Raw genomic sequence first — 27669 nt, 5'->3', positions numbered from 1 at the left:
AGTTACGTTGCCTAGGACTGCAAGTCGTGTATGTGAGTTGCATTTGCATGGGTGTGTATTTGCGTGTTTGTTCTCGAATTTTGACGAAGACCTTATTGGTAAAGCTATATTTGTGACAGTCTTTTTTGTGCCTATCTGCGACTAAGCATCTCCACTATATGGTGAGTGGCAACTTTCCTTTTCAAGATATTGTTACAAGAAAAATATAGATGTACTAACACACAGTTAAATTCTTATTCTGATATTATCTACAAAATCTAATATACTCAAGAGCCACTGAATTTAAATGCTTAGGATGCATATTTATAACACATACCTTAATACAATAACGAAGAAAATTTCATGGAAAAAAATAGATATGTTGAGTTTTGTATATAAAAAAAACCACTGTAATTTGTCACTTTTTCTTCAATAAAGGAATGAAAGGAAAGGAAAGAAATGAACTTCAGTTATTTCTTCATAAAGCCTTATTTACATCAATCATCAATATTTATTTATTTATTTACTTTGAATCAATGCAATTGAGTACATCTAAAGCATACCTCTCCTGTAAGACTTTGTAAATCATGTTGAGTTTTGTTAAAATGGTCCACAATTGGAAATGGAATACCCTTCCCTTCCTTTGACTCTGGAACCAGCTCACACAGCTGTTTATTATAATGGGACCCGAAGTTTAATGTGGAATCTGAAAAATGAGGCAGTTTTTTTAACACTGCCAACAAAACATTTTACCGTTACGTTGCCATCATTGATTATGGGTGTGGCACTTACTTATCCTGCTCCTTCTCAATGTGAGGTGGAGCCAATTTCCTCCATACACACCCAGTGAAAAGACAGAGCAGTTAAGGCCCTTCAGTACAGATTTTCTATGGTTCCCTTATATTTCTTCAGGTAAATGTTTGAAAAGTTTCTTTAATAAGGCCATGACCAGTTTCAATACCAACTAATGCTTGACAAGCCTTACTTCAACTAAACTACCTGTGGCCCATAGGTCGTTTCAAACTCTGAGCAACTTGGTAGAATGCAACCAGGCTTGGATTCTTCAGATGTAGGCCATACTACTTTCTTTTTTTTTTTTTACTTGGGCTGGTCAATGCCACCAGTCACTTATCACTCTAAACTCGTTGCATGCTTTAGCAAAATTGTTTAGTGGGATGGTGATATGTTGTGTTGTGAATATATGATGAAACTTTGTGCCAGACCTGGACTCAAACCTAGTTTCCTGTGAGCTGTTACTTTAACCATTGAGATATCTGACAATGCTTTCCAGCCTGACTCAAACTTTTGTTGTCAGTGATACATCCTCCTATGACTTTTTTTAAAATACTCCCACTGGGTATGTGAGAATAGCACCACTGAGTAGTAGTTGGGAGGATCATGGCTTACCCTACTACAAGGATATATTTATGCACTGATATGTATGGATCAATGGAGGTGAAATTGATAATTCAGCAACATTAAATGATATCAGTACAATTATGTATCACAGGGAATTTGGCTTAGATTCTCCACTCAGAAGATGGTACAAACCACTAACAAAATAACCCTATCACCAACTTGTTATACATGCTGATGTGTAGTACCTGCTGCACATCAGTTGTAATTAATGTTGCTGAAGGATGCTTTAAGTCCTCAACCATGCTCTTAAGAGCTGGCCTTGGAGTCCATTGTAAAGCTGCTGCCGTGCTCTACAAAACTAGACTTGGGCAGGCCTCAACATGTGTGCTTTCCAAACTGATTTCAGTACGTTTGGTGATGCTGTGCTACATATTCTACAAACTGTGTTCAAGCATGCAGTTGGCAACATTTCGGAATCAGTACAGAATGTATTTAGAGCAAATGTTGCACTACTTATTGTAAGGCCAGTAATACAGTGCCAAAGTATTTTGGCAAATCATTTGTAGAAGCTAGGATCATGCACTAACATTTACAAAAGGTACGATCAAAGTACTCCATCCAAAAAAATTTGCCAAATATCTTTTAAAGTTTAATATTGGTCTAAGCTTCACCTAACAGATATCACTGGTATTTCTGTTGTGTGAAACAACTATTTCGTAAGATGATAGACAATATGTTCACACACAGAAGTAAACATGTCAAAGTGCGCATCATCCTAATCTTTGCATGAAGACACTGAAAGATTATTAATGAAAGTTGTGACGAATTGTCTAGTGATAGCTTTTAAAGCATTGGAGGAGACAGTAATGAGGAGGACTTTAATGACAATGAAACAGAAATTTAAAGTGATTAAGGCAGCTTCAAAGAAGTGGTGACTGCTGTCAGTGGTTGTACAAGAATGTGGTATGTTCTTTGTATTGCACATAGACACACATTTTCACTTACTGGGGCATCAGGTGTAAAAATTTATTTTGCAGATATGCAGAATCAGATTTGATTTGATTTTTTTTCTTAATATAACAATTTCATTGACAACTAATGTGACAAACAAATATGCTAAACAGTTTCTTAAGTTCATATGTGGAGAATTGTATTAACTGTTTGCAATGTTATTCCCACACTGAATAATTTAGAGACCCATTATTGAAACATTGATTTTCTGAAAGGTGATGTCGAAAAATAGATTCAATCTCCCGTTTTATTTTTCTCATTTTACTGAAAATAGTTTTTACTTGAAATGCTATAGTATTCCTGCTAAATTACAAAAATTAAAACCTGTGACTGACACTAACAAGTGAGAATTATCTACTGATCAGTCTCTCTTACTGTAGATGTGCAGCTCTCTATTGAACAGTATACACCAATGGAACAGGCTCATTTTTTGATCAAATCATTCTGTTTTAAGGAGGAAATGGTGGCTAATTATGTTATTTGATAATACACAGGGAAGATACTGCATTTGAGCCAAACTATAGTGGAATATCCGCTTGCATTTAAAGTTGTTTTATTCACTGCTTAAAGAATATTGTGACAAAAGATGTACCAGGTTTACTGGTTACTTGATTTTCTTGTCTCTATAATCACTGGTTGCATTGGCACACTTGTGAGTAACAGGAAGAAACTCAGCTGCTTTGAGGGATACATAACTGCAGAAGGGCATAATTAAAATGTTTTATAGAGCGAAATTGATGGTGATGCAATGGCGAGAACAAAATACATTTACACACTTCACAGCATTTAAAGCGATGAACTACAATAAATTGAGAGGAAGAAAACACTGAAAATGGAACCAGACGTTATCCTCAAATACAATGACAGAATGAGCAGAGTTTAGCTAACTACACATGACAAATTATACACCAACAAGGAAATGTCTCTGAAAATCTTACATAAAGCAATTTTGCCATCTGACAGATGTTGCAGCTCCAAATTCATACTTGTTCAGTAAACTCAGTGGAAAATTTGGGAGAACTGATTTTCAAATTTACCGTATTAAAAATTTACTTGAAAAATATGGTGCATTTGTGAATTCTTTCTCTCAGCAAAGGAAAGTGGGTCGTCCCTGTCCAGTGTCAGGAACAACATGATTGGTGACATGACACTTTCCTAAACAACAGCATTTAAAATTTAGTAAAAAAAATCACACCCACTACACACTTTTTAAATTTAGTTACAGTTCGAATAAGCCAGGTATGTAACTAGTAAATACAGTATTTTGTAATGTTCAATTCAATAAATGTTAAGTTGCAAATTCTGAAATATGCAGAATTATCAACTGAGTTACCTCTGTAATTATTTGAATTCGTTTCACAGAGTTTTTTTGACAGTGAACAAACTATTTCATCAGTTCACTGTGGCGAAATTGTAGAAAGTTGATTTTGTTCTTGTAATCTAATACAAATATTAGGAAATATAATATTTAAATACATGTGATGCGTAAATTGTATCAGCGTAATGTCCAATAAATTGTTTCACTCATTTGTTTCTCTTTCTAAAACAGGAAATGTATTTGGTCCCAATAAAATTTTAAGAGTTGTACATTCTTGGATTGATAAAAGGAGTAGGAACTGTACACAAGACGGAATGTGAATGCTTAAAATTGTGTTTTGGGCAGAAATAAATTCAGGAGCAATTATAATAAATATAGACAACACAAGTCAAGTCCTGACATGCTACAAAACAAACAAACACACACGCGCGCACACACACACACACACACACACACACACACACACACCTTTTCTTATCACTACAAGCAAAGATTCAACAGGTACAATGCTGCACATCATTCGCATCAACTTAATAGGAACACCAGTATATTTTTGTGTTCTACATTCAGATCACTTATTACTTCCATTTGCAGTTCTTGTTTCCTTCCACATACTTCAACATTACTCTGACACTACTCAGTGGTCTTCTTTCTCACTTGTTGGTTCATTCCTGCTGACAACTGTTTTCAACTCATTTTTATGTAGCTTGCGATATTTCCTAACTTCTTCACCAAAACGAAAGAATTTTTCACGAAATTCGGCTGTCAGAGCTTCGCAGTCAGGCTGCCCAACTTGGTCCTGCAATATGCAACATAACTGTGATATTTCAGAAGTTTATGAAATTTGTTAAATCATATTAATAGTGCATTGTAAAGTATCATGTGTGCACACTAAAGAGGAGTGTGAAAAATAGAAATGTAATCCTTAATTTCAGATTCTAAGTGTCTACCATAAATTATGAGATATTATAAAGTTTTTTTTGTTCTAAAGCTTTTGGACAGTTTTAGAACCATTTCTGTATCTGTACGGTGCTTGGAAAGCTTTGCAGCACATAGCATGCTACAGCTTGTTTCCATACATCCTTAGACTTGTCCACAAATGCACTGTAGCCACGATCCTATGTTCATCTTATACCATAGCAGTTGGACCACTGCTCTTAAGACATATTGCGGTGGAAGACAGAAGAGTGGTGAGCTATTAAATGCTGCAATTTTTCTTAAATCAGAGAGTTCATCAGTGGTTCACGGAAATGTTTTTAACGTGAAGAGACTGCTGTTTTCATCACTCTGTCGTGCCAGCTTTCACAAAGGAGTGACTTTGAGCTCAAGGAGTCAGGTTGAATTTCTTTGTTGCTCACTGCACACCTGAACAGCAAAACTCATTGTAATAATGTTAATATAGATTAGTAATATTGGATATTTGTGGTCAGGTATTTCCATTATTGGCTGAATAAGGCAGTAAACTAACAGTATTTGCCACTCAATAGTGCAAGTAAAGCTGTTCAGTGACTGTTTCTTGCATTTTCCATACATCTCTTCTATCCCCTCTGTCCCACACCCCTGCCTTATGCCCTTCACATCATTAATTCCACACTCACATCTTCCTCTCGGCTGCCTCTCAATTCCTCTTCCAGTCCACAACTCCCCCTGTTTGCGACAAACAGAGCTCACTGGTGCCACATTCCAATCCTGCATGCTAGCTGCCTCTCCGTACCAGCCATTACCATATGTATGTGTATTTTGTTAGTGCTGAAGGAGTTGTCCAAGAGCTTAACAACATTTTCACTCTCGTAAGTGTGCCTGTTGATCGCTCAGTGCCTTGCTTATATACTGTGTTGTTACCATTAGTCTTTTTATTACTTACATTACACAAAACTTTTCTTGTTTGTGTTTCCTTAATATTCACTCATAAACTAATTTTGACAGCAGAAAAATAATAATGTAACTGCCTAGAATTTGAAGTTTCTTCCAATACCAAATTTTCCTATTTACACTCAGCTTTTCAGGGAATGTCTCATTTAAGAAACATCACTGATATTATTAGACAGTCAGCTGTCTCCTCATGTGGATACATACACTATGTGATCAAAAGTATCTGGACATCCCCAAAAACATACATTTTTCATATAAGGTGTATTTTGCTGCCACCTACTGCCAGACTCCATATCATCGACCTCAGTAGTCATTAGTCATTGTGAGAGAGCAGAACGGGGCGCTCCGCGGAACTCATGGACTTCGAACGGGGGTCAGGTGATTTGGTGTCACTTGTGTCACATGTCTGTATGCCAGGTTTCCACACTCCAAAACATCCTGTTTCTGATGTAATAGTGAAGTAGAAACGTGAAGGGATACGTACAGCACAAAACCGTACAAGCCGACCTCATATGTTGACTGACACAGACCGCCCACAGTTGAAGAGGGTCGTAATGTAAATAGGCAGACATCTATCCAGACCATCAGACAGAAATTCCAAACTGCATCAGGATCCACTGCAAGTATTATGACAGTTAGGCAGGAGGTGAAAAAACTTGGATTTCGTGGTTAAGCAGCTGCTCATAAGCCACGCATCATGCCGGTAAATGTCAAACGATGTCTTGCTAAGTGTAAGGAGCATAAACATTGGACAATTGAACTGTGGAAAAACGTATTGTGGAATGACGCGCATCATGGTACACAATGTGGCAATCCGATGGCAGGGAGCGGGTACGGCGATGGCCTGGTGAACTTCATCTGCCAACACGCGTAGTGCCAACAATAAAATTTGGAGACGGTGGTGTTATGGTGTGGTCTTGTTTTTCATGGAGGGGGCTTGCACACTTTGTTGTTTTGCATGACACTATCACAGCACAGGCCTACACTGATGTTTTACGCACCTTCTTGCTTCCCACAATTCGGGGACAGCGACTGGATCTTTCAACACAATCAAGCACCTGTTCATAATGCACGACCTGTGGCGGAGTGGTTACACGACAATAATATCCCTGTAATGGACTGGCCTGTATGAAGTCCTGACCTGAATCCTATAGAACACCTTTGGGATGTTTTGTAATGCCGACTTTGTGCCAGGCCTTACCGACCAACATCAATACCTCTCCTCACTGCAGCACTCCGTGAAGAATGTGCTGCCATTCTCCAACAAACCTTCCAGCAACTGATTGAACATATGCCTGCGAGAGTGGGCCAACACCATATTGAATTCCAGCATCACTGATGGAGGTGTAATGTAATTAACTGTTGGAGATAAAGTTTATCTCATGCGAAAAGTATGATGCCCACCGTAAAGAGTTAAGGTAACTTCATTATGTTGCCAGAAAATGTGTTTAGTTTATTTAATTATGAATATTTTCTTTTATGTTAAATAATGGATTCGTTTGAGATGTTAAATGTTGTATATTTATATGTATTTATTTATATACATCTTTGGATTTTATTAATGTCAGTAGACCAAAGAATCTAGAATGCAGGAATGTCTGCAACTTCCGGGCACATGTTGGCTTGACCGCCATTTCTTTGTCGGTATTGGAGGGAGATGGACGTGTTTATGTGACCCGTACAGTATAATGCATTTAGAGTATCAATGTTCATAGTGAAAATGTTGTAGTTACTAAACAAAAAGTACGAATAAATATAATTTTTAGCTGAAAGTATTTCGGATCCGGTAGTGTTTATTTCAAACAAGAAGAAAACCCAGGCCACGCTTGTTGGAGTAATTATTTTGCAGACAAAACTTCGAAAACCCCTAGACAAACGAGATCTGCAGTGTGTAATCTTTCGGCAGCTACTAATAAATAAGTCTTGCTGAAATTGTGCTGGAACTACTTGTATTATTCTCATTCAAAGACACGTGGTGAGAGTGTGGTCCTACCACAATATACTGCGTAAGATTCCACAATTGTTCAGTTGTGAAGAAACGAGATAGGTAACAACCAGTACAATATGGTGGCATCGTCCAGGATTATTGAAAACGGTGTTGTTGTTGTTGTTGTTGTTGTTGTTGTTGTTGTTGTTGTTGTCTTCAGTCCTGAGACTGGTTTGATGCAGCTCTCCATGCTACTCTATCCTGTGCAAGCTTCTTCATCTGCCAGTACTTACTGAAACCTACATCCTTCTGCATCTACTTAGTGTATTCATCTCTTGGTCTGCCTCTACAATTTGTACCCTCCACACTGCCCTCCAATGCTAAATTTGTGATCCCTCGATGCCTCAGAACATGTCCTACCAACCGATCCCTTCTTCTAGTCAACTTGTGCCACAAACTCCTCTTCTCCCCAATTCTGTTCAATACCTCCTCATTAGTTATGTGATCTACCCATCTAATGATTAGCATTCTTCTGTAGCACCACATTTCGAAAGCTTCTATTCTCTTCTTGTCCAAACTATTTATCGTCCACGTTTCACTTCCATACATGGCTACATTCCATACAAATACTTTCAGAAAGGACTTCCTGACACTTAAATCTATACTCGATGTTAACAAATTTCTCTTCTTCAGAAACGCTTTGCTTGCCATTGCCAGTCTACATTTTATATCCTCTCTACTTCGACCATCATCAGTTATTTTGCTCCCCAAATAGCAAAACTCCTTTACTACTTTAAGTGTCTCATTTCGTAATCTAATTCCCTCAGCATCACCCGACATAATTTGACTACATTCCATTATCCTCATTTTGCTTTTGTTGATGTTCATCTTATATCCTCCTCTCAAGACACTGTCCATTCCGTTCAACTGCTCTTCCAAGTCCTTTGCTGTCTTTGACAGAATTACAATGTCATCGGCGAACCTCAAAGTTTTTATTTCTTCTCCATGGACTTTAATACCTACTCCACATTTTTCTTTTGTTTCCTTTACTGCTTGCTCAATATACAGATTGAATAACATCGGGGAGAGGCTACAACACTGTCTCACTCCCTTCCCAACCACTGCTTCCCTTTGATGTCCCTCAACTCTTATAACTGCCATCTGGTTTCTGTACAAACTGTAAATAGCCTTTCGCTCCCTGTATTTTACCCCTGCCACCTTTAGAATTTGAAAGAGAGTATTCCAGTCAACATTGTCAAAAGCTTTCTCTAAGTCTACAAATGCTAGAAATGTAGGTTTGCCTTGCCTTAATCTATTTTCTAAGATAAGTCGTAGGGTCAGTATTGCCTCACGTGTTCCAACATTTCTGCGGAATCCAAACTGATCTTTGCCGAGGTCGGCTTCTACCAGTTTTTCCATTCGTCTGTAAAGAATTGGGGTTAGTATTTTGCAGCTGTGACTTATTAAACTGATAGTTCGGTAATTTTCACATCTGTCAACACCTGCTTTCTTTGGGATTGGAATTATTATAATCTTCTTGAAGTCTGAGGGTATTTCACCTGTCTCATACATCTTGCTCACCAGATGGTAGAGTTTTGTCAGGACTGGCTCTCCCAAGGTTGTCAGTAGTTCTAATGGAATGTTGTCTACTCCAGGGGCCTTGTTTAGACTCAGGTCTCTGTCAAACTCTACACGCAGTATCGTATCTCCCTTTTCATCTTCATCTACATCCTCTTCCATTTCCATAATATTGTCCTCAAGTACGTCGCCCTTGTATAGACCCTCTATATACTCCTTCGACCTTACTGCTTTCCCTTCTTTGCTTAGAACCGGGTTTCCATCTGAGCTCTTGATATTCATACAAGTGGTTCTCTTTTCTCCAAAGGTCTCTTTAATTTTCCTGTAGGCAGTATCTATCTTACCCCTAGTGAGATAAGCCTCTACATCCTTACATTTGTCCTCTAGCCATCCCTACTTAGCCATTTTGCACTTTCTGTCGTCTCATTTTTGAGACGTTTGTATTCCTTTTTGCCTGCTTCATTTACTGCATTTTTATATTTTCTCCTTTCATCATTTAAATTCAATATTTCTTCTGTTACCCAAGGATTTCTACTAGCCCTCGTCTTTTTACCTACTTGATCCTCTGCTGCCTTCACTAATTCATCCCTCAGAGCTACCCATTCTTCTTCTACTGTATTTCTTTCCCCCATTGCTGCCAACTGTTCCCTTATGCTCTCCCTGAAACTCTGTACAACCTCTGGTTCTTTCAGTTTATCCAGGTACCATCTCCTTAAATTCCCACCTGTTTGCAGTTTCTTCAGTTTTAATCTACAGTTCATAACCAATAGATTGTGGTCAGAGTCCACATCTGCCCCTGGATTTAAAACCTGGTTCCTAAATCTCTGTCTTACCATTATATAATCTATCTGATACCTTCTAGTACCGCCAGGATTCTTCCATGTATACAACCTTCTTTTATGATTCTTGAACCAACTGTTAGCTATGATTAAGCTATGCTCTAATCCATATTCACCCACAATGTTTCCTTCTCTCCCTTTTCCTACTCTCGAATTCCAGTCACCCATGACTATTAAATTTTCATCTCCCTTCACTACCTGAATAATTTCTTTTATCTCATCATATATTTCATCAATTTCTTCGTCATCTGCAGAGCTAGTTGGCATATAAACTTCTACTACTGTAGTAGGCACGGGTTTCGTGTCTATCTTGGCCACAATAACGCATTCACTATGCTGTTGGTAGTAGCTTACCCGCACTCCTATTTTTTTATTCATTATTAAACCTACTCCTGCATTACCCCTGTTTGATTTTGTATTTATAACCCTGTATTCACCTGACCAAAAGTCTTGTTCCTCCTGCCACCGAACTTCACTAATTCCCACTATATCTAACTTCAACCTATCCATTTCCCCTTTTAAATTTTCTAACCTATCTGCCCGATTAAGGTATCTGACATTCCACACTCCGATCCATAGAACGCCAGTTTTCTTTCTCCAGATAACGATGTTCTCCTGAGTAGTCCCCGCCCGGAGATCCGAATGGGGGACTATTTTACCTCCGTAATATTTTACCCAAGAGAACGCCATCATCATTTAACCATACAGTAAAGCTGCATGCCCTCGGGAGAAATTATGGCTGCAGTTTCCCCTTGCTTTCAGCTGTTCGCAGTACCAGCACAGCAAGGCCGTTTTGGTTAGTGCTGCAAGGCCAGATCAGTCAATCATCCAGACTGTTCCCCCTGCAACTACTGAAAAGGCTGCTGCCCCTCTTCAGGAACCACACGTTTGTCTGGCCTCTCAACAGATACCCCTCTGCTGTGGTTGCACCTACGATACGACCATCTGTATCGCTGAGGCACGCAAGCCTCCCCACTAACGGCAAGGTCCATGGTTCATGGGGGTAGGTTGAAAACGTTACTGAAATACTTTTTCATCCAGGATGTACGAATTCTGTTGTTTTCTTCACAATCTCGGTGGTAATTTTTTTTTGTTTTGTTTTTTTCTTTGTTTTGTTTTTTTTGAAAACGTTACCGAAATAAATTACCACCGAGATTGCGAAGAAAACAACAGAATTCGTACATCCTGGATGAAAATGTTCAAGGAAGTCGTATGCTGATACCTTCAAGACAAAGGAAGTCGTATGCTGATAGCTTCAAGACAACGGAATGCAGTAACTGGAGCAAGAATAATGGCACAATAACTTGAGAAAGAAGAAAAAAGTGTGAAGTGTTGTGGAAAAAAAAGCAATATTCATATAAGTGTAGTGTTTCAGTGTTGTGAATTCCATCATGCACCAATCAACAAAGAAGACGTTATAAGATAAGAAAATCAGTAAACTGTGAGTAAGATAACTTAGTATCCTTTAGAAAAGATAAATGTATTGTGTTTTGTTTATTCCTGTGTAAAAAGATGACTATTGTAAAAGAGGAAAGTATTGACGGTGGTGTCGCCAACACTAGTACAGATGTAAATTTATCATACGAAAGTGAATGCAACAGTAATAGTCTGGATCCTGTAGACAAAGTTGAAACTCGTACGGAAAGACAGGATGAAGTTACAGACATGTTATCAACAATAATGAATTATATGGAGGGAAAATTTAAGGCAATTGATGACACTAACAGACAAAACGGGCAGTGGTTAGGAAATATTAAAGACAGACTCGATGCTAATGAGATTCGTTTGGATCAAATGGAGCAAAACAATGCTACTCAGTTAGACCAGACTCTTAAGCTCATGAGTGATAGATGTGAAAAACAGTTCAAAGAATATGAAAAGAAAAATGATGATCACTTTCAAAAAGTAGAAGCAAAAATTTCCAGTTTGAGTCATAATGTGGTTAAGATCATGGGTAAGGTCAATTGTGCCGGGAGAAAAGTTAAAAATGTAGATGCAAAAGTAAAAAATCTGAAAACTGAAGTTAGTACAGGTAGAGAGAAAATCCGTAATGCGTTTAAATTTGTGCATTCAGATATCAAACATGTAGAAGAAACTATCTGATCATATTTCTATTGTAGACAATAAAATTGTTCGAATAGAAAGCAAACTTGAACAAAAGATAGCAATTATTACTGAAAAAAAAAGATGTAAATAACCGGATAAGCAAAAATGAAGTCAAGAGTTTAGAAAGTAGTATTAATGACATCACTAAGAAACTTGAAAGTGTTAGTAGCAATATGGTCACCAATAGTTTGCCAAACAATATTGGCACTTTGTGGTGCAACATTCCAGTAAAAAACTTTTCAGATGAGAGCAGTATGCATCCGGTAGATTTCCTGCAGCATTGCAAAGATAACTTTGTCCCAAATATGAATGATAATTTGAAAATTAAATTTGTGAAAAGATTTCTAGAAGGTAAAGCATTGTCATGGACTAATCATTATTGTATGGAGGGAATGGCTTTTGCAGAGTTTGAGGAGAGGTTCTTAAGTAAATTCTGGTCAGAGACAGAACAAGCAAGAATAAAAAGCAAATTCTTGAATGGACCTGTTTATAAACATGAGTTTGGTAGCATGAAGCAATTTTGCAGAAGTCAGTTAAGGAAACTCACTCACCTAAGCAAACCCTTTGATGAACTCACGCTAATCGATGCACTTAAAAGGAGGCTACCGTATGAACTACAGTGGGAGTTAGCTTATGGTCCAGACGACACAATAGATCAGTTTTTGAAATGTGTTGACAAACTAGACAGAATTATTGAGGAAACGGGTAAACCACCACACCATAGTCAAAACCATTTTCAAAAGACAGGACATACAAATTAGGGAAACACACAACACGATAAAAAGGAACCACACAATTTTGGAAGTAGTGATTCTCATCAGAGAAATCACCAGTACAACTTCAAGGGATCACAAGGACACAATTTCCATTATAAAGGTCAGTATGGAAATAGTCATAATCAATTTGGTAACAGACATTTTGGAAATAAACCAAAGGAGTGGAATAGTCATAATGGTATGGGGAGAACTGAACAGGAGTTAAAAAACTGAATAAGGACTCCATTGGCGGTCCGCAAGGTAGGAGCTACTTATACACAAATGGAAAGGGCCAACCCAAACTGTCAAACTAAACAGAAAGATACCAGTGACATAATGAGTAATTATTTTAAAGAGAAGTGTTATCCCATTAATGTAGTATCTGTTACAAATAATATATGTCATACAAATAAACCAGAAACAAAAGGTAAGTTACTTAAAGACACTGATTGCTTAGAAAACTGTAAAGAATTAAACTTAGATTCATTCTATGAGTGGGCTGAGAGGGGCACCTTGCTGGAAAATAGTTGTTCAAATGATCAAAGTGTGTTAGGAATTAAAGAAATTATGGAAGAGTCTGGTGGGCTAGGAATGAAAAGAGCACCTACTAAAGATGATTTAAATGTGTGTCTGCATATTGAAGGTAAGGGTGCAGAGGATCAAGAGGATAATTTTTGTGATGTTGATTGGGATGAAAAGGAGATTGAGGATAGTAGTGAAGAAAGATGTTTTATTGGTGTAAGTGAGGAGTTGGAAGCTTTAGGGATTACTAATATAAAAGAGGATAGTAATGAAATTAGTGAGGTACATATGAACACAGTTGACAATCTGAATGATAAGGATGCCAGAATTTTAGTCAATGAGTTATTTGATCTTGATACATGTAAGAAAAATGAGAAGGAATTGACAGCAGGTAATCTTAACAGCATTAGGGGAGTAGAGGATGAAATGTCAGATAGTGAGCAAATTTTGGTCAACTTATGGGTTAGCAGTTGTGCCATTAAGGATGATGAAAATTTCAGAAAGGTAACACTTGATATATGTGAAACTTTGTATCCAGACTGGTGGCATAGAATTAAGTATCACATTGCACAAATGTTAAGAGATAAATATAAAGGAGAGACACACAATAGCACAAATGAATGTAGTTGGATTAATGAAATATTCAGGAATAGTAATCAGGCCAAAGAAAATGCAATTAGGGTAATAACAGCATATAACTCTGGTAGTAATGATACAGGTAAGGACACTGGAAAGGGATATGGATTTAGTGAAATTGAAGATGACTTATTACCTGAGAATATTAACAAAAAATTTGACTTTGATGTAAGCAGTCCGTTTATTGATGTACAGGTAGGATCATGGAAAGGAAAGTGTTTAGTGGACACAGGAAGTGAAGTATCTGGGATATCAGAATCATTAAGTAAAAAACTGAAAACTAATAAGGATTATGTTGAGTTACCTGTAGTAGGAATTAAAATAAGAGGTGCTACCGGCAAGCACAGTAAATCAATAAGGAGTCAGGCTTTTATTACTTTTGAAATTGAAGGAGTATCATGGTCACATGGGTGTCTCATCATTCCTGATCTCACAGAGGATTTTATCCTAGGCATGTCTTGGATAACAAAAGTAAGTGCAGCATTTGATAGGGCAGGACAGAAATTAATGATGACTCTGCCAAGTGGTGAAGTCATCACTACGAAACTTCTTACATCAAATGTGTTGTGTATGAATAAGACTGTGAACAGTATTGAATTTACAAAAGAAGGCAAGTACATTGAAAGCCATGTCACAGATTTTGATACAGATGAGACAGAGTTTGAAAAGTTGGTAAATGAAAAAGTAGCCAAAGCTAGAGAACTAACTGAGAACCAAAAACAAGATTTGAAATTATTTTTGTGGGAATAGAGTGATGTATTTAGCAATATACCAGGTAAAGTAATTGGATACCAATGTACTTTACAGTTGAAGCCACATGAACCTTTCTTTACAAACCCATACAGTATTCCAATCTCTAAAAGGGTAGCAGTGAGAAAGAATTACAAAAGATGGAAGTGTGTGAAATCACTGAGAGGAGTATAAGCCCTTATAACAATCCCTTAGTCATTGTAAATAAACCTAATGGGCAAGTCAGATTAGTACTAGATTCCAGACAGTTAAATAAATGTTTATACAGAGAAACTGACCACCCAGAGAACATTGATGAGTTGTTATACAAATTTAAAAATATCCAAATTATGTCAAGCCTAGACCTAACTTCAGGTTTTCATCAAGTACCTCTTGCAATTAGTTCTAGAAAGTACACTGCTTTCTTATAGAATGGGAGATGTTACCAGTATTGTGTAATGCCTTTCGGATTAAACTCATCAGTCGCCGAATTTATAAAGGCGCTAGACTATGTACTTGGCCAAGAAGTTGTGTCAGAATTAACAATTTATGTAGACGATATATTAGTGTCAAATCAAAGTTGGGAGTATCATTTGAAGTTATTGAAAAAGGTGTGTGAGAAACTCAGAAGAGGTGGTATGACATTAAAACTGGAAAAATGTAAATTTGATGTATCAGAACTCAAATTTTTAAGTAATGTCATTACTAAGGAAGGGATAAGTGCAGATCCTGAGAAAATAAAATCTATCGTAAACTTTCCATCTTCTAGAAACCGAAAACAATTAAAATCTTTCTATGGACTCTGTGGATTCTATCGAAAACATATAAATGGACAATGCCTTAATGTGACCTGTTTAAGCAACTTACTTAGAAAAAATGCTACATGGAATTGGTCTGAAGAGTGTCAGAAAGCATTCAATAAAATTAAGAATGAACTTTGTAAGAACAGTCTTTTACACAGACCAGATTTTAGTTTGCCATTTTGTCTTCACACTGACAGTAGTGATTATGGACTAGGAGCAGAACTATTTCAGGAGAAAGTTGTGAATGGAAAAAATCTTCATTGTACCATTGCATTTGCCAGCAGAATGTTACTTAAACATGACAGAATTTACACAGTCATAGAAAAAGAATTACTCGCAGTACGCTGGGCGTTTACAAAATTTAAAACATACCTGTAGGACACAAGATAAAAGTGTATTCAGACCACACAGCTTTAAGTTACTTGCAGGAGTGTAGACTATATCACAGTAGATTAACCAGGTGTGCAATGTTCATGCAACAGTTTGGCTATGAAATTGTGTATATTAAGGGGTCAGAAAATGTAGTAGCTGATGCTTTATCCAGATTACCAGTAGGAGGAGATCAGGAAATGTTTGATCAAGAGGAAGAAAAGGAATTTAAAATAAGATACATGAAGGGATTCCAAGATGAAAAGCTCATAAGGACACTTTGCAATAGCATCAGGAGGGGACAAAATAACGATCCTAATTGGAAATTGGTTAAGGACTGTTTAGGCAAAAGAGGGTATGATAAACTTGACAAATACTATACGGTCTTTAAGGGAATACTCTTTAGAAGAACAGATTTGGACTCTGACAATTGGAAGCTGTGTTGGCCAGAGTGTGAGGCACACAAGTTAATAAAGTACACCCATGAGAGTTATGGTCACTGTGGAACACAGAAATGTGTAAAAAAGTTACAAGAAAATATCTACTTTTACAACATGGTAAAGAAGGTGAGGAACAAAATATCAACATGCGACAAATGTCAAAGAGCAAAAGTAAGCAACAGAACATGTCAGGGAGAAATGCAGAACATTATTCCAGATAAGCCATTAGATTTAGTAGCTGTAGACTTTTATGGTCCTTTACCTAAAAGCAAATGTGGCCATTGTTTTATATTCGTCATGGTTGGTGTATTTTACAAACTAATTAAACTTTATCCTGTTCGAAAAGCTACAAGTAAAGAGATCATTACAAAGATTGAGAGAGATTACTTCAAGAGTGTAGGTAAACCTAAAGCTATACTATCTGACAATGGTTCACAATTTGTTTCAAAAAACTGGAAAGCATTCATGGAAAAAACTAACACAAAACACATCTTGATATCCGTGTACAACCCATCTTCAAACCCAGCAGACGGGTACATGAGAGAAATAGGGAGACTTTGTAGGACGTATTGTAGTCATAAACACCCTAGTTGGTCCGACTATGTAAACAACTTCCAGGATATCACGAACAGCTTGCAGCATAGCTCTACTGGGTTTTCACCATATGAAATTTTGTTTCATCTCAGACCAGCGAATCTTATTTCTGAATTAATAGACTTTCCACAATGTAGCTTAATATCAATGAAAGAACGTGAAGAGATTGTCAAGAAAACCATGAAGAAACTAGGTGAAGCTAGGAAAAACAGACATGATATGAAAATAAAGGCTACCACATTCAGAGTAAGCGACCATGTCTTAGTGAAATCCCATGAACGATCGAAGTTACTAACAGCAGAACTCAAGAAGTTCTTTGATATTTTCATTGGGCCATTTGAGATTATTGAGAACCCCTACCCAAATGCGTACCGATTAGTATATCCCAAGTCGAGAAAGCTGTCTGGCCTTAGGAATGTTGTTTCTTTGAAGCCGTATATTGAGAAAAGAACAAATTGAGCCTACAAACATGCCTTTATCTGGAAAGAATTTTACTGGAAGAAAGAAAAAAAAATCAAAATGCTGTGAGATAAAGTCACAGGAACAAATTGCAGTCACCATACTACGCCATGTAATGTATCTCATGCAAAATGATGTTGTATCTAGACTTATTGTCACTTAATTCTATTATAAGATTACATTTCATGATTCCTATGTGCTTGTTTAAGTAATTGTACAGTATTTAATGAATTGCAAAATATATAAACTTGATAAATGAGGGATTTTATGTTACTGATGATGCTAGAAGACAAGACATGTCACCCGCCCCCACAGTTTGAGAATAGCAAATCTCAATTTTTGAAATCTTGTTCATTCACTTAAATAGACCATAATGCTTATAAAAAATTGTTCTATAGTTAATAGACAATATTTTCTTGTATATGCAAGTGTACTTTTGTTTTACATCATGCTCACCATGATAAATGTTTTTATTCAGCTGTGTTGATAACACAACACAGATACTTTATGTTGGCTTATTTTGCCTCTTAATTTTGATATCACATAATCTACAAGGCTCATGAGAGAATAGTGTTGTTGAATTGAAATACTTTTGCAACCTCACTGATGATATAGGAGTTAGTGCTATTTTTATTCTAATATGAGGAAATGTTTTAACGTTAGTATTATTTTATAGTAAATTTCTGGGCAACAAATCTATATATGTATTTATGTAATTTATGGTGTGAGACAAAGGAGGAAGTCAATGGTCGATGAAGGAATAAGCAGTTTACTACAGTTGTGAAAAAAAAGTTGTATACAAGCCAAGACAATGATGCAGTTTCTATATCGGACTGACAAGTGGACCACAGTACACTTGTAAGTCCTGGTGGGCTATTGTAATGTAATTAACTGTTGGAGATAAAGTTTATCTCATGCGAAAAGTATGATGCCCACAGTAAAGAGTTAAGGTAACTTCATTATGTTGCCAGAAAACGTGTTTAATTTATTTAATTATGAATATTTTCTTTTATGATAAATAATGGATTCGTTTGAGATGTTAAATGTTGTATATTTATATGTATTTATTTATATGCATCTTTGGATTTTATTAAGGTCAGTAGACCAAAGAATCTAGAATGCAGGAATGTCTGCAACTTCCGGGCACATGTTGGCTTGCCCGTCACTTCTTTGTCGGTTTTGGAGGGAGATGGACGTGTTTATGTGACCAGTACAGTATAATGCATTTAGCATATCAATGTTCATAGTGAAAATGTTGTAGTTACTAAACAAAAAGTATGAATAAATATAATTTTTAGCTGAAAGTATTTCGGATCCGGTAGTGTTTATTTCAAACAAGAAGAAAACCCAGGCCATGCTTGTTGGATAATTATTTTGCAGACAAAACTTCGAAAACCCCTAGACAAACGAGATCTGCAGTGTGTAATCTTTCGGCAGCTACTAATAAATAAGTCTTGCTGAAATTGTGCTGGAACTACTTGTATTATTCTCACTCAAAGACACGTGGTGAGAGTGTGGTCCTACCACAATATACCGCAAAAGATTCCACAATTGTTCAGTTGTGAAGAAACCAGATAGGTAACAACCAGTACAGAGGGAACCATGAACTTTTTAAGTCATTTGCAGCCTGGTGTCCAGATACTTTTGATCACATAGTGTATCTTTTAATATCGCTGTCAACCTACCTTTAGAAACAAATGATTCAAGAAGATACTAGCAACAGTTATGCTAATGAGAAGAGACACACCTGTCTGTATGTGAGTCAACGTTAGTATAACAGTTGCTAGTGCGTTATCGGATCATCTGCTTCTGAAGTTGAACCAACAACCATATGGACGTCTGAGGACAGAGTTATACAAGGTGTTAGCTGAAGGACTGTGCGTGTGCGGTTTTGTGTGGGTATTTTTTAAATTAATCCAAAATATTATGGATTTGCTTGTAAGGTACAACCAATGCATCAGACACTGTGGAGCAAGAAATATTGTTGTTGTATAAGTGCAAGTGTTGTAATATTTGTGAGCATATTTTAATTTAAATCAGCTGATAACAGATTTTAATGGGAGCAGAAGAAAAAATTGTTGATCAAAGTAAAGACAATGTTTTCACTAACAAATATTCTTATTTCCATCCATCTAGAAAATGTATGCTATGTAATATGTATGACTTCGAACATACAAATTTTGAACTTCATGCCTCTCATCAAGTTCTGGTTTTGCATAGTGACTGAGCTGTGGCATTAATTTTGATTAGTTTACAACTTTTTTTTACTAGTTTTATATAATAATAAGTATTTAAAGCTCATTCACCAGTAAAAGAATTAAGTGCCTTAAAACAATTTTTGCATTGGATGGCTTTTAATTTACCCTGCACATAAAAGTGTGAAACCATAAAAAGTTTAATTAATTGTAATCAACAATTCTACATTTTATACTTTCTTCTTTTCATCATTTCCAAATGATTTCCCCTTATAGAGAATTAGGATGACCCTGTAGACAAAAAATGTCTGTTTTGGTCACTTTAATATAGTTTATACCTACATTTTTGTTTAGTTGAGAAGGTGACCGGTCAGCTGAGCTACAATCAGTCAGCCTCTACTATAAGCTACTGTACAGGTCCAGCGATTGAAACCAAGTTTCGGCAAGCTGAGATACAGCAATGAATCTGCCAAATTCTTGAGTGTGTGGACATGCAAAAGTTTGTTTCGTTGTATTTTATTTTGTATTATGGCTTGTCATTGCTCATAAGTAGTGCTCAGAAGTAAGTCAAGCTGAATAGCCTGCTGCATGCTCTGTTATTTTGAAATTTGTAAGAAATTACTTTTTTGTCAGTGCATCACAGTTTTAGGAGTTTTGTTAAAATAGAAATGAATGACTAAATTGGAAAAAAGTTTTACAAGGCTTCATCAGGTTATGGAAAATAAAAGTGTAAGGCTGAAAAAGACAATGCTGTAAAGACGGGACAGATCTTGCCCTTTGTGTCACTCACTAAACAAGCAGTGTCGGGGGAATCAGAAGGATGGGGAGAAGACATCGAGGCTTCCTTAATTGATAGTGAGCAGGATTAGGATCCTCTGAGTCAAAGTACATCATTAGTTACACAGTTCTACTTATAACTGATTAAGGTTGCTGTGGTGTGGATACTTAAGTACAATGCTTTGTGCAAAAATTAGTGCCATTTTTCAAAATTTTGAGTATGTTGATATGCAAGGAAAACATTGTTTGGAAGCAACTGCAGCATCGGCAGCGCAGAGATGGGACCACATTGATCAAAAGAGAGATGTCAGTATGGGTGGCATTTGAGTCAAGGAGGAGTGCATGGAAAAAAAGTGAAAGTAATAGTATTACAGCAACTGACAGTGACCGACAAAATCATTCAAGGAACTGAACATGTTTTAATGGCTAGACTGACTGGAAATGAAAAGCTTTAAGATTTAGGTAACGGTCTGTGGAGAGAAAAAAAAAGCATTTCAGCAGTTTATAGGTGGAAACGTTGTTAGGTGAGGGCCTGAGCAAACACCAAAAAGACTGCCACAGGACCGAAATGTAATAAAATATCCCTTCAAATCTGTTTCTTTAGTCTCTCTCTCCCTTCATCCACAGACTCTACTGGACACATTTGTGCTAACCAAGCACTGAGTCATCCTCCACGAATGACATCATTGTTTGTGGTATGGAGGAGTGGTGTGGGGTGAGCACACTGCTCTCCTGGCCACTGTCAATTTTCATGACCTGGTGCTGCCACTACTCACTGACATAGCTCCTCAACTGACATTATTTGGCTGATTGCTCCCCATTCCAGTCCTCACTCCAAGGAACAATTCCTGGAAATACTGGAAATTGAACCCATGTCCTTTGCACGGGAATCAGCCATGCTAACCATTCAGACGTTCAGGCGACTCAAATGTGTTTAGCGAATCTTAAAGAATGGGAAAATTTCAAAAAGGGACTGGCTTGTTTGGAGTAAAGAAAAGCAAGTATTGTACTGTTTTGTTTGCCAATAGTTTTTGGGATGCACGGACACCTCTAAGTCTGATTTGACTCTAGGCTGCAGCTGGTGATTATCAAGAAGCTGGAAAAAGTTAAAGAAAAAATGAGTATATTAACACAGTGCTGATTACAAAACTTCATACTTAGAATGGCACAAGTTAGAAAATGGGCTAAATGGTAGTTCTGTTATAGAAAATCTTTTAGACCAAAACATTTTACGAGAAGAGCAGTATTAGACTGAAGTATAGCATTGCATAATCAAACCGATTCTTTTTCTCATGGAGGAGACTCAGCTTTCATGATGATACACTGGTTTTTAGGTTGTACCACTGATAATCCTATGCCATGTGGTACATGAACAATAAGTAGACACAAGTTTTGTAATGTGAATAAAGAGAAAAAATCTCAGCATTTTGTATGACTATATGATATAGTAAAAATGTGCGTCATTTCTTATATTTCATGTTATGAGTGTGGGGTGTGGCAGTGGTGAAAGGCACAGTGTTTCAGTCAAGATACTGCCATCATCACTGGGCTACAGTGGCATCGAATTGATGGTCATTTTCCAAAGAAGACATCCTGAAGCAACTCTCCAGACCTAGCATTAATAATGATAACAAATGAAAAAAATGTACTTTCAACGGTAAAAAATTAAAGCAGGTCTTCAGTTCACATTCTGCTTTGGCTGTGATTTGTTGGAAGCTATTAATGAATTTTGTTGGTGTTTGAGATGAAGCTATATTATCTGAGTGTAAAGCTCATAAACATTCAAAAAGTGATTTTGATGACTTTAAATTCTATCTGAATTTAAAGAAAAAGTCCTTTGAGATCGAGTGAAGTTTTTCTAAGATGAAGTGTCATTTAGTGTATGTATCTCAAGAACTGGTACGAGATAATAATACCTCTGAATTACTGAAATTATGCTACTGAGTAAAAGTGTTATTAAAGATAATTTTCCAAGGCTAGACTAACTATACTTCAGCTTTTAAATGAAGAAATGAGAATTTAAATGTGAGAAAGAATCCAAGTGACAGTTGAGAAATAATAACACACAGATTACCTTTGTGACTAAGTGAAGCTTAAGGAAGCAACAGTACTAATAGATTATGACAGTTTCAATATAAATGGTGAATGTCTTGTAGTGTTTCGAGAATTTCGACGTAAATTCTAGAACCACTCGGCCTTCTACCGTCTCGAACACATGATATTTTAGATGTGAGAGTTGGATGATAGAATCCTACCTACTGCGCGTCGCATGTTTGTGTGTGCAGGTTTGAAGTTTGACGTGAGAAGACTGTAGACACGGCGGTCGAACGGCACCAACAATTACTTGTCAGTCGATCCATGGAAGTCGTGGTGAAAGAGCAAGGAAGAACTATGGAACTTCTGGGTTATTCCATGTTAATTGTATCAATGACCATTGTTATAAATAACACAAACATTTGAGATCCGGAATTCAGAAAAAAACTCGTATCTTGGACTTGCTGGAGGCAAGACGTATTTTACGATTTGTTTGTAATAGAGGTGTGGTTGTTAAGCTAACTCTTTTCTACAATGTATTTAAATCTGTCTCTAATGTGAGGCAATATGAGTGACTTACAAGAAGTCAAATGTTTATATGCAAAGTGTGAATTTTGTTCTTTATGAAGCTCAAATATACCGATAGTTGTTGAAAAGTATTCACACACTCTTAGCCGTCCAAATCGTTAGAGTGTGGTGACCAGTGTGAAAGGACAGAAGAAAACAGGAATTTTGAGACGAAAACAAGATAAGAAGATATCACGTGTTGCCATAGCAGATATCACATGTTACCATAGCAACCGAGCATAGTGAGACAAAAGAATCATTCCAAGAAATTGAATTAAGCTCAAAGTATCAGATGGACAAAATTTGTATATGTAAAAAAGGAGAAGACGTAAGAAAGTCACAACACTAAAAACCAGAGAGAAGATTTCGACTAAGAAGAGATACACCTAGAAAGATTTGACCAAGAAGATCCAGTGCGGGGAGGATACAGCTCACACACACATCGCGGGGACTCAGATGCAGTAACCAACCTACACTGACCGCCGCCTGCACCAGCTTCTGTTCACTGGTGCTGACCTGCCGCCACATCTGCCTACCTACACAGTGAGAATTCTACACTGGGTGAGCGTGAAATAAAAACTTTATTACTCTAATAAGAAGTGTTACAAAATACTGTGGGGTGAACTTTTACTGTGTAATTGGTATAATTGAAATTAGTATTAAACGCTCACAAGAGCTAAAGCCAATAGAAGCACGGACAGTAGACAAGAAGTAGGAGAAACTTCAGAACCAGCCATGGCTATGAAAATTACCAAAGGAGGGCCTGACTGGTCTGAGTTAGTAAGTCTAATTAAAGCGCAGAGTATACAATCAGGCTTGATGAATTCTCAATCAGAAGATCAAAGTCTTAAATTAGACTCAGTAAATACTCAATGATTAATGGAAAATCTCATATAAAGATGTGAAACAAATACTAACAAAGAGATAGAGGGGCAGCTCAGTACAGCCGATAGATACACAAAACAGAACAGAAAATTTATGTTCCTAGCTTTCGGAACTTTGTTCTTTCGTCAGGGAGGAGAGAGGGGAAAGAAAGGGAAGAAGGGAAAGTGGATTCAGTTACTCACAACCCAGGTTATGAAGCAACAGGGAAAGGTAAACAGGGAGGGTAGTAAGGATGCAAGGATGGAGGCATGGTTGTCAGAGGGAAGCCAAAGAGAAGCCAAAGATATTCTATTGTAGGTACTGTGCCAGCTTCAAACCAAAGACGATGCATATAGAAGTAAAGAGGTATATAGTATAAAGATAAACACAACTATGTAGGATGAAAAGATGCGTGAATGGCTAAAGAGGAAAGGGAAAGAGGAGAAGACTGAAGAGTAAGTGGGAGTGAGGTTGGTTAACGTAGGTTCAGTCCAGGGGGATGGCGGGATGAAAGGATGTGTTGGAGTGCAAGTTCCCATCTCCGCAATTCCGAGGGACTGGTGTTGGGTGGGAGAAGCCAAAGGCACGTACAGTGTAGCAGGTTCCTAGGTCCGTACAATTATGCTGGAGGGCATGCTCTGCTAGTGGGTATTGGACATCTCCTAGGCGGACAGTTCGTCTGTGTCCGTTCATGCGCTCAGCCAGTTTAGTTGTTGTCATACCGATGTAAAACGCTGTGCAGTGCAGGCATGTCAGCTGATAAATGACATGTGTTGTTTCACATGTGGCCCTGCCTTGAATTGTGTATGTTTTACCAGTAGCGGGGCTGGAGTAGGTGATTGTGGGGGGATGCATGGGGCAGGTTTTGCAGCGGGGTCGGTTACAGGGGTAGGAACCTCTGGATAGAGAAGGTAGTCTGGGAATATTGTAGGGTTTGACAAGGATGTAACAGAGTTTAGGGGGGCGACGAAAGGCAACTCTGGGTGGTGTAGGGAGAATTTTGTCAAGGGATGATCTCATTTCAGGGCTTGACTTGAGAAATTCATATCCCTGGCAGAGTAATTTGTTGATGTATCCGAGGCCAGGGTAATATTGGGTGACAAGGTGGATGCTTCTGTGTGGTCTGGGGGTAGGAACATTGTTGTTGGATGGGGAGGAATGTATTGCTCGGGAGATCTGTTTGTGGACAAGGTCTGTAGGATAGTTGCGGGAGAGGAAAGCACTGCAGCGCCGGGGACTTAGTTAACACAGCTGGCATGCTGCTCAGACTGGCCCGATTGGCCGATGCCAACTTCCGTTAGCTTCGCGAACTACGTTTCGCCAAACTCTACGCTCCGGCTCACCCTCGCCTTCCTAGGCATGGCTATGTGACCCCTTTTGAAGATTCTTTGTCAATAAATAGCCTTTGTCTGAAAATTATCCTATTCATTCCATAACGCCCACCGCCTTCCCATACGCCCATCCTGTACACACGTCAGCAAACAAATAACATTCTTGTACAATGCATTGATGGGGTGTTGTAATTCTGTGTGAAGCAGTTGTGGTTTGCAGATTTTCCTTGCTCTATCGGCCAACATTTTCATGATGCCTCTCTTTTGTTGTGAATGGTGGTTCGAATCCCAGTGTAGGTAAAGGTCTATGTGTGTGGGTTTTCGGTAAACCATGTGGCTCAAGCTACCATCTTTGTTCCTGAAAACTAGCACATCAAGAAAATTCATTCTTCTGCCTGCCTCCTCTTCCATGGTGAACTAAATCTTCCGATTGATCCCATTGAGATGTTTGTGAAAACAATCCAGTTCCTGCCTGCCATGCTACCACACAACAAAGCGTATCATCCACATACCAAAACCAAATATTTGGTTTCTTGTTTGCAGTTTCCAGTGCCTGTTCCCAAATTTTTTCCATAAAAAAGTTCGCTATAATCGGGCTTAAGGGGCTCCCATAGCGACACTGTCTGTCTGTTCATAGAACTCATCATTCCATTTATAAATATACTTGTGAGGCAATATTTAAACAGTTCTGCAACATTTGGAGGAAAAATCCGATTCAACACTTCATTGAGTGGAACCATAGTGAATAGCAATACCACATCAAAACTAACTAATATGTCCTCCGGCTGAATCACTATGCCATTTAATTTACTGATAAAGTGTGCTAAATTCTTGATATATGAATCTCATTGGCCCACATATGGTCATAATAATGTTGTCCATAACTTGGCGATCAAATTGAAGAGCGAACCAATAGCACTCACTATAAGCCTTAGAGGAACATGTTCTGAATTGAACAGACTTTTCTGAACGCTCTTTTTGATAGAGGACTTCTTTATCATGAGAAGTTATTGCCATTATTAATACATTTAAAATTACAAAAAAATTAATTTCGGGGGCAAAATTCTCAGTGCTCCTAATAGTTGCATATGCATAACTTTTTAAGCTTTAGTTCCTTCCTGGGGGGATGAAGGGAGATAGGTTGAGGAAGATTGGAAAGCAGGGGAAGGTCACTCAGATTCCAGGTTTAGAGAAACCAAACTGTTATGAGGACAATATGAGATAAAGGAGAAAGGATCAAAGAGATTGACTGTTATGGTCAAAGATACTGGAAAGAACTGTGCCAACTTCAGTCCAGGGAAGATTAGGGCAAAGTGAACAATAAAGATGCAGTAAAATGAAGAGACAAAAAAAAAAAAAAAGTGTTTCACAACACACATAGCAATAATGTCACAGATGAGTTTCAGATTTGTACAGCTCAGAGTACAATATAAATGTGACACAATTAAACTTTACATGAGTATCAATACTTTTCTTTCGAAATATTAATCTATACTTAGAAGAAATGTGTAACTGTACTTACTACTTTCTCTGCTACTTTCTTAAATGTTAATAGCCTTCTGCTTGTATACACACTCAGTATTTGTTCAGAATTAGCAATTAACTCAAGTTGAGGATGTGTTGGTAATTTTTCTTCAGAGTATTCACTTCTGAAAAATAAGAACATAGTGTGCTATTGAAACTTCTCACAGAAACAAAGATAAGTTTAGATTATAGAACCAAATTCAAAAGTCTTCACTGACATATATGAACAGAACTCAGATGAAAATAAGCCCTGCTTCCTGAACACAAAAAAATCTCTCTATCTCGTAATATTTTGTAAAAAAGAAATCTAAGGTAGTGAACTGTGAACAAGCAAAGTTCAAAGCTATTCTATCTCCTCTAGATTGGAAATTGTTCTATCTGCCATATTTTGTAACGAACTGCTTGGAAAATTTCCTTTGATTCCTTTCTGGTTGCCACAAAATAGTATGCTGGAGTCGGACATGACAAAGTGCCACCTCAGGTAGTGCTGAATCCAGTTTCCTGATGTTGGCAAACAGTTACAGATTTAATTGGTGTTCCACAGTTTTCTGCAAAATATTTCCATGATTTAGTGACACCCTTGTTTCAGTACAGTTAGGCTAATACATATGTTTACCATAAATTCTCCAGATGGTTTCCCATAATGGTGTTGACCTAGTGGAATGTACGATTAAATTCAGAAACACACACCAAAAGCTCTTCTTACTCTCTTCAAATGTTTATATGGCCTCGCTTTGTAGTAGAATATTATCATGCAGCAGTGCTAAGTGAATATTTCTACCAGTGTTGAGCAGGCACTGAGACATAGCAAGTTTTTTCTATGATTTTCTTGTCTTTTGTTAACATACACTTTGACTTGTTCCATATCCCTGAATGTTCACTTTCTTGATGGGATTGATGGAACATGATGACCAAATGAACTACTTTATGCCTGGGGACATCAAATGATTAAACACTGTAACCAGAAGGGTTTGCAAATAGAGCCACCCTGCATTTGATCCTATCTCCAATAAAGTCATCCTGGCAGTGGATATAACTTCTTAACATAAGGTAAGCAGTAAGTGCAAAGTATGTTAGTTGC

The 27669-nt window shown here is 37.5% G+C and overlaps 1 protein-coding gene across 2 annotated transcripts in view; it reads right to left on the bottom strand.

Moving 5' to 3' along the window:
* Window positions 1-470: 470 nt before the first annotated feature.
* Window positions 471-27669, bottom strand: part of LOC124709590 (tRNA (guanine(10)-N2)-methyltransferase homolog) — a 181987-nt gene continuing 154788 nt past the window's right edge. The window contains exons 9-10 of one of the 2 annotated variants that reach the window (XM_047240852.1): window positions 26587-26713; window positions 471-685 (exon numbers count right to left, since the gene is read on the bottom strand). In XM_047240852.1, the coding sequence (XP_047096808.1) occupies window positions 674-685; window positions 26587-26713 (139 nt within the window). In that variant the 3' untranslated portion in view covers window positions 471-673. Of the gene's footprint in view, window positions 686-3855; window positions 4467-26586; window positions 26714-27669 lie in introns of those variants that run through there. The other variant, XM_047240851.1, reaches the window with a different exon arrangement.

This window comes from Schistocerca piceifrons, chromosome 1 (assembly GCF_021461385.2).
Source record: "Schistocerca piceifrons isolate TAMUIC-IGC-003096 chromosome 1, iqSchPice1.1, whole genome shotgun sequence".
Classification (NCBI taxonomy): Eukaryota; Metazoa; Arthropoda; class Insecta; order Orthoptera; family Acrididae; genus Schistocerca; species Schistocerca piceifrons.
The sequence above is the reverse complement of the archived record's forward strand: the minus strand, read 5'-3'. Positions and strand labels throughout refer to the sequence as shown.